The sequence below is a fragment of the Neltuma alba genome, unplaced genomic scaffold (genome assembly GCF_004799145.2).
Source record: "Neltuma alba isolate B1F8T4 unplaced genomic scaffold, ASM479914v2 tig00002199_pilon, whole genome shotgun sequence".
NCBI lineage: Eukaryota > Viridiplantae > Streptophyta > Magnoliopsida > Fabales > Fabaceae > Neltuma > Neltuma alba.
Window position 1 is genome coordinate 19,812 of NW_021632778.1, and position 8,467 is coordinate 28,278.

At 39.0% G+C, this 8,467-nt stretch overlaps 1 protein-coding gene across 1 annotated transcript; it reads right to left on the reverse strand.

Annotated features, from left to right (window-relative positions):
* Positions 1–1,705: 1,705 nt before the first annotated feature.
* On the reverse strand, positions 1,706–4,758 carry LOC114719994 (cyclic dof factor 3-like). The gene is made up of 2 exons (XM_028905581.1): positions 4,238–4,758; positions 1,706–3,271 (listed from the first exon to the last, which is right to left on the reverse strand). Exons 1-2 carry the CDS (start codon positions 4,370–4,372, stop codon positions 1,961–1,963), a joined length of 1,446 nt encoding a protein of 481 aa, XP_028761414.1. The 5' UTR covers positions 4,373–4,758; the 3' UTR covers positions 1,706–1,960.
* Between the last annotated feature and the right edge of the window lie 3,709 nt (positions 4,759–8,467).

Below are 8,467 nucleotides of genomic sequence, written 5' to 3' on the forward strand. Positions count from 1 at the left end.
TAGTGGGAAAGAGGGGATATATGGAAGAAGATGCTTGGTTGCTGCATACTTGAAAGAGAAGTAGCCAATGCAATCAAAAAATGGATATGAATTCAATGAGAACCACGAAGACATATACCTCAATTTGCATGATTCTGATGTTTTTGTCTTTGAAATAGGATGACTCTTCTAAAATTTTCCACAGTAAAAGCACGAATTGTAAGCAGTTTCTTATAATGTCGCTTTAGTGACAGTAGGTATGTTGAAACTTGTGTGACGCGTCTTCCAAAATTCGCAACCTATTCCGTGAATGGCAATCTCAATTTCGAAGAATTAATCAACTGGTATGCATAGGGTCATTATAGGGAAAGCCCCAGCTGGGAATGAACGGATCTTCAAAATATGAAGACCTGGCTTTGCCGTAAGTATGCACCACAGCTTCGTGTTTGCTATATCAGAAACAATCCATATCAACTTTGCTATACAAGGAGAAGCAAGAGTTACGTTGCGAAAGCAATAAAATTTGCAGAATTATAGTGGCCCAAGATTCAAGAATACCATCTCCTTTTCTGGGGCAAAAAATGAAAAAGGAAAATCCCAGGCTCCAAGAATGAAAAACGACACCGAATCAGGCAAGCCAAACAAATGAAGGTAGGGAATTGTAAGTGCACATGGAGCCCATTGCTTGAAAACTTGAAACTAATTAGGACACTGTTTCAACTTGGTCTTATATGTTCTTGCAGAACAAGACATTTGATTTCAATCTGCATCAACTCTCCCCTGCATAAATTTTTCTTGCGCTTGAGATTGCATAAAATGAACAAACTGCCCCCTATAGATGCACCCTCCCCTTTTCATGACAAAATTAGATCACGTCACGTGACTCTGAAACTAACACACTCTTCTGTCTCTGTGGCCTCCAAAGCTAATCTTTTTCTTAATCCTAGGCTAGGAAGGATCGGTATTAGTGTAGAAAACCCTTGTTGGTGCTCCGTTTTCATATGCGAAGACATGAACATGTCAGGGCTGCTATGAGAAAATAATTCTGTACCACTGCACCTCCTTTTCCATTCGATAAAAGTGCCTTTTCTTGGTTTAAAGTTAGTGTTTGGAGGATGAGGACCTGGCTTTGTCTAGTTGACGAGGGAAACGAGGGGCTTTTATTAAAGGGGCTCTTTGAATTAATCTTTTGACGTGAGGTGAGCCATAAAGGGATATATTCCTGTGGTAAATCTCTGTTTCTTGGTGTTGTAAAGGCACCTTTTTCCCTGTAAAAAGCAAAGGCTCAAATCAAGGCTTTAAGCCCTTTATGATAAGCACAAGTGCTAAAAGCGGCAGTGCATTGTACAATAGATGGTCAGCCTTGCCCCCTAAGAACCGCACTTCAAAGCACTCCCAGTGATAATGACATCCTTACCCAACTAAAAGATAAAGCTAAAATTGCCCCCAAAAGATAAAAGAAAGACAACTCTAAAAGGATAATAAATTGATTCTCCACCACTGTAAAGATAGTTTTTTAGTTTAAATGCCACGCATCATAGCATCACATATAAAAAGTCTCAATAGGATCATTTTCCCCCCACCAGACAGTGTTCTCAGAGAGAAACATGTTCAACTTTTTCGATAGTGCTAGTCTCTCAGGTTGGAAACCAATCAAAAACATTGAACCAACACCACATAGAGTGTCCTCTAAAGCCAACCCTACTTTCTTAAAATCATTTTAGGGGATGGAAAATAATGGAATGTATTATTGGATGATTAAGAGATCCCAATAGATGATCTTAGCTAATTATTGTGGTAATGCCAAGAACCATCATATCCTGATAAGCTTGATATCAAAATCTGTGTGAGTACAATATTAAAAATTACAATCGATTTGACATAGTTGTGATGCATTCACAACATATTTTCTGCATGAAAATCAAAAGCCAGCAATTTATGCACAAGATATTGAAAATTTGAAATGTCGAGGCTGGAAAACTCATTGTATGCTCTCCTGGAATGCATGCGCCCTAGAGATCGCAGCTGGGTTAGCTTCCAAAATTTGAGAAACGCCCAACACACGGTCTTTCCCATCTCCTTCGGTTTCCAATTTCTTGGAACTACGAACTTCTGATTCAGACTCCTTCTTGTCAGGCTTTATACCTAATGTAGACCATATAGGACTTTTTAAAGCTTCATTTGGATCATCAATCCTAAGAGTCTTTGGAACCAGAACACACTTCTCTGACTTCTCCTCGTCTACCAAGACTGCATCTCTAGAGTGTTTTCCCAAAGTTGGAGAGCCATTGCCTGAGCAGCAGCTATTACTTGTCGACGATGATGGTGAAAGGCAACCATTAGAGCCCATCGAGACTGTGCCGCTGCCAGCGGACCAATATGATGGCGGTGCATAATGTAAAGGAACGCCACGTGGGCACATGCTGGGAACTGCCATCAACGGTGTTGGATACCACTGCATTGGCGCTGAAGATTGATGAATTGCGGTCATAGAAACAACATTGTTCCAATCTGGATTCCAGGGAAACAACAGTGGAGGAACAGGGTAACATTGCATTTGATTTGATGCGCTAAGCTGATTAGTAACACCGTGCTCTTTTTGCATGACTAGTTCAGAACCACTACTATTCGCCACTGAAGATCCACATAAAGATTGTTCTTTCACATTTTCTGCATCAACTTTCCTTTTCTGGTCTCTAATAATAAGCATTGTTTCCATGGATTCACAGAGAGGAGGGGCATCTGGACCGAATTTCAATACAATACCATTATCCATTGCCCCCGAAGACCTGAAAGCAGCAGAAGATTCAGCAGATGAGATAAGTTGGTGACTAGACGAGTCTGAGGTTTCCAACCTAGAGGTTGAAATTCCATCAGAGGACACTATGATATGGCGAAACTGAGAGGCTAGGTGCTTGTTCTTTCGTCTCCCAGCACCCACTGGAACATTCCTCATTGTTCCACCAGCAGTCCAATACCTTTGGCAGTTCTTGCAGAAATGTCGAGGCTGATTAACATTGTAGTTATTGAAATAACAAAACTTTGTGTCCAAACTGTTGCATCGTGGACACTGAAGAATCTTGTCTGGTTTCTTAAATGACTTATCTTGATCTGTGCTGCTATTTTGCATTCTATCTTCCATAGTCTTGGGATAGGCTTTGGGCTCATTTTCTAGCTGATTATGTTGGGACCCTTCTTTACTTGCCGCTAAATCAGAGGCATCCTCTTGTTGCTCAGAGTTTTCTGAACAAACTCTTCCCACTCCTGTTTTCTTCAAGCGACTGCAAGCATCCTAAAATTTTACCAAAATCAGTGACAATCTAACTAGAATAAAGATTGGCTACACAACATGTTATATAACCTCGAGATCTCAACTCCTGCGAATATTTGAATCAATAATGCATCAATTACCAGAGTCCAGACCTTAACTTTTGAGAAGACTATTTCTAGCTCTGTATTACCTCAGTCTCGATTGACAGTTGCCTCACCGTACACATGAGCCTAAGTTCAACATATCTTGCGCGCAAAAAAAAAAAAAGAAAACGAAAACTGAAACAAAGAATTCTCGTAAACTTTCCAACCTGACAGTCATGATTATTTAGTGAACCTGTGATGATACTATGAAGGAGACCCAATCCCATAGAAGTTAGAACCCAGTAAGGCAAGATTTAGAGGAGGGATTAGAAGAACTAATTTGCAGAAGTGACGACTAGGCCAGATATAAACAGTTGGCGACAGAAAAAACAAATATTCCATTTATCTTCCTCTGAAAGCCCACATAGAAGATGCCTTGTTCTTAATTTGGGGGAAACATGAGAAACAACGATTAATAGTCCAGTAACTCAAGTGCATGATTCTGGAAACAAAAAGAAAAATGAAGAACTTGCAGTTCTTCATGAAGCCATGACAAAAATGAATATGAAGATGAGGCAGACACTGTTACTTTCCCGGTCTTTGCATACGTTAACCAAATTTGACGTAGGTCAAAGTTATAAGTATGATGCGATAACCAACAAGAACTTAATAAAAGGCCAGATTAACCGAACACGCCACGCCTGGGAAACGAAACTATTTTCTTTATGTTAACCTATATGTATGTCAAACATCATATATTAATAAAAGCCAGAATTCACATTCCTTCGAGAACAATCCTTTTGGATTAACGAAGAGGCCATGTCACAGTGAATCCAAGAAAATGAAAACCAAAAGCAGGGAGCAGAAATGGTTGATGTGGATGTATGTGTATGTATTGATGTACCATGGTTCCGGAGTTGGCCGGAATCTGAGGAGGCATTGGAGAGGTCGCCGGAATCTGACATTCCGACACCGGAATCTTCCTGCCAAATAGCTTAATAGCCGGATCCTTCTGAGACATACCTCCAGGACCGCTCATTTATTTTATGAGATTCCACGTTTGTTGATGCAGACTCAGAAGCTCAAGACCCATAGAAATAGAGAATCAGATACACGCAGAAAAGGAGGGAGCTTTTCTTTTATCTTCACAGCTGCAGATACAAAGAGGGAAGAAAACTTCTCGAGAGAGACTTCCAATAAAAAGTAGCAAAAAGAGAGAAAGAAAAGAACCCACAAAAACCCCTGTCAAGAAAAAGGTCCCTGCAAAAAGCACAAAGAACATGATGCATCAGAAACGAGAAACACAGTACCATCTTTTTTAAGCTTTATTGGCTGTTTTATTTTCTCTTGCTTATTTTCCCCCAATTTTCTAATCCGAGTCCTCAGCAGAAAAAAGGCCCTTTATTTAAGGGAAAAGGATTTCCTTTTCTGATAAATCAGAATAATCTCTTAAGAGAGGATATGGAAGCATAGGGCCGTACGCATTAAATAGAGATCCCTCTCCCTTATCACTTTTTTCCATATTTTAATAATAAACTCATCTCGACCTTTATTCAGTACCAAAGCAAGCATCCCCCCACGGATGGACATCACCAACAACCTCAGGACGGGAAATCCGCTCCCATCTACTGTTCATGCAGATATATATAATATACATCGAAGCATATCAAAAAGGGAAGGACGGAGAGAAAGGAGATACGAAGAAACGGCAGGGAGGAGACAGGTGGCAGCCGAGTCAGCAGGAGAACCAAGAGACGGTAGTGGCTGAGGCGGAGGGTGACGTGAGAAAGAGAAAGCTTGAGGCCGACATGGGAGCTCGCTTTTGACGCCGCCTTCAATGAGTTAGGAAGTGGCCAGTGAAGAGAGGGAGCGGGGGACCCACCCCCATCGTCCCTTTTTTGCTTTTGAATGTGGGAAAAGACGTCTTTTCTCGTTTGTTGGTGAGCGCTCACCCTCCCTTCTCACTCCTCATCTTATACAAGTACATACAGTATTATCCCCATCCCAATTTGGTCCTGCAACTTGCATTTCTCATTTCTTATTTGCATCACTTTCTCCTCCTTAATTATTGCAATTGCCGCCTTCTTTGTGAAACAAGTCACATGTTGTCAGGTTTTTTTACCAGTTTCGTAATTCGTCATCAATCCATACAAATAAAAACGCTGTCAAAAATCATAAATATTACAATTTTGGTATAACCAGATCTTAAGTTGCACGGGAGCTGAAGCAAAACAGGGCGTCATCAATTAAAAAACATTTAATATTTTAGGAATTATCTGTATGTTGGCAAAACAAATAATTAAAGGACGTGTAATATAACCAAAAAAAAAGGGGGGGAATCAAGGCATGAGTTTGAAAATTTTGAAGTGAATTGAATCTATGGTTAATCATCAAGGTCGGTCCAGCTGGCCGGGCGGGACGTGCATGCTAGGATTGCTCTGTGATGATGGCATTGTGGCAGAGGAGAGACGTGCAATATAATGAAGGTCCGCTCTAGGGTTCTGAAAACTCCTGTCACGCTCTGCAACGTACCCACCGGAAGCTTTCGCCGTTGAGTTTCTTGACGGTTACTCTCCGTTACGTGCTTCCTCAATCCGACGGCCTTTTAAGCAGGACACCCCAAACTTCTTCGATTTCTTCTTCTTCTTCCTTCTTTTTACCCTTTCATTTTTTTCCCCCTCAAAACCTCCGATCCTTCCCTCTCTTTTTCGAACCTGGTAATGAAGTCGACGGAAAATATGTCAGTCAGGACGAGGATTGATTTGGCTGATCTGATGGCGGCGCCTTCTGACGGCACCTTCCTCAACGGGTTTCAGAATATACCATTTATAATGTGATTAATTGATTTATAAGATTATTTGAAATTTTGTGTGCCAAACAACGATAATTTAGAAACCAAAAAAAGGAAACGAAAAGCAAAAGGGAGGCGAAAGCCGGATGGAAAGGGATAAGAACAGGGACAGTATATAATGGGCCTTGAGGCTTTTACTTGCTTTTTAAATGCCCGGCCAATTCGATTCGGATTCTGGACGCCGTCGCCACCACTTCCAGTTTTTATATGCCGTCCCTGCCACACGTTTTATTCTTTATTTTTTAAAAAAAAAAAATCATTCCTTTTCATTTAAAGGTTGAACGGATAATTTAGGCTCTTATCCCTATCCTTCAAAAGCCACCAATGCTTAACATTATTGTCTCTCCTATTTCTTCCGCTTCTGATGCGCACACATGAGAGCAACATGTACTGTTCGCATTTAATTCCTTCCTTCCTTTGTTCGTTTATTTATTTAAGGAAGCTGTATGTATATGCGAATCTGAACGGTGGAATCTGATAGTAAAATAGAGAATTATGCCTTTTTCATACTGTGGCACCCACCCATTCTTTTCAACCTTCCAACCATATTCTCACTTAACAAATGTATTGTTGTGTTGTCACGTCTTCTCCCTAAACACCGCAATATATCTGTTTTGTCGGGTTCAGAATTTAGGATTTACATATCCAAACGGTGAGTGAGCTCATATAAAAGCCTGTTTTAAGGGACCGAGATGGACTCTTTTATTTATTTTTTATTTTTTTTAAAGAATGGGTGACGATGCTAATATTTTTTCACATTGCTGGTGATGCTCCGTGCATATTTTGTGTGTGTGTGTGTGTGTGTTTTTTTTTTTTTTACAGAATTGGATTTTACACTATTGCTTGGTTTATTTTGTCCGGGCAAAACCTAATCTATCTCAGCATGTAAAAAAAAAAAAAAGGGTCATCGGACTTAAGGTAATAGTTTAATCTGATACGTGTTAATATTTTTAAAATTATATTTGCTTGCAAGAGAATGTCTTTAAACTTATAAAACCCACCGTTCCTTCATCAATCATCATGCTTACTATTGGCCCAATGTACCTGACTCTGGCGAAGTAAATGCAAATCTCAATATTTAATTTAATTTTTATTACGCGATCTGAATTAAAAATTCCCAAATCCTGGCCGACTTTATGTAGCGACGATGAAGAGCGATGTCATAGTATTTTTCAGAAATAAAAGAAAAAAGAAGAAGAAGAAAATATCAAATTGCATAAATATAGCATCTTTTACGTGTCAAAGTGTCAGCTGTCAACCGCCCTACTATCTTTTTTTTCCCTCCTTCACACCACATTTCGTTCCTCTTTTCCATAAAGAAACAGAGACAATAACAGGCTTAAGTACAATTTTAGGAAATTTTATTACAATATTGTGTCCAATAAAATGCTGATATGGCAATACATAAATAAAAAGAAAAAATAAATCTAACGAGCTAACCGTGACACTATTCGCCTGGCATCCCATGAGTCGTGAAATCAGATTGTGCGGTGCACGGGATCGGGATTCACAACTAATTTAATTAAAACTAAATTAGAAGTTAGGAAAATAACAAGGCTTGACCAAATGGCGTCCCGGCATCATACGAGGTTGTGTGGTGGAATTTCAAGTATACCCTATCAAATTTGAAGGGGTAGATAAAGTTGAACTCAATCCCATGATGGTCCAGTCTTCCGATTCATACACATCTCATCGTTTTCTGTTATGTGCTTGATTTATCTGAGCCACCCCGGCAACCAAAAGAAAAAAAAAAACAAAGGTTATATTCGCGTCATAAGTCATGCATAATACTGTCGGTTTTTCATGTGAATTTTGTTGCTTTTTATTTTCTTCCAGAATTCGAGTTTTAAAAGACAAGAGTCGAAAGCTGATTTTTTATGCAGAACAAAATCGTAAATCAGTGAACAAAATGCTATTTAAAGAATTTGTTGATAACCAGGACTTAAATTCACGGATCAATACTTTCTGTTCTTTGTACGAAATTTTATGAATTATGGATACTTTTTTTACGTATAAAAGTATTTGTCCTTCTCAATAAAATTTGATTTTCCCCAAAAAAAATCTTATCATATATTACCTCCAATCTTGAATATAAAAGCTAATTAAGTAATTTGAATAGATTAAAAAATTAGTTAAATTAGTTATTTGTAATAAATAGACGTTCTCTTTTTTAAAATATCTTTACTAATTAAGTGTATTGGCTGGAACTACTCTTCCGGTCTTTATATAGGATCCAATTCTTGAGTTGATTTTGGTCCTAAATACAAGGCTCATTTCTCATAT

Bases quoted from the DNA above. Each gene is read 5' to 3' on its own strand.
- LOC114719994 (XM_028905581.1), bottom strand. From the start codon at position 4,372: ATGAGCGGTCCTGGAGGTATGTCTCAGAAGGATCCGGCTATTAAGCTA. The intron at 3,272-4,237 runs GTACATCAATAC...GTAAAATTTTAG, and splicing joins CGGCCAACTCCGGAACCATG to GATGCTTGCAGTCGCTTGAA.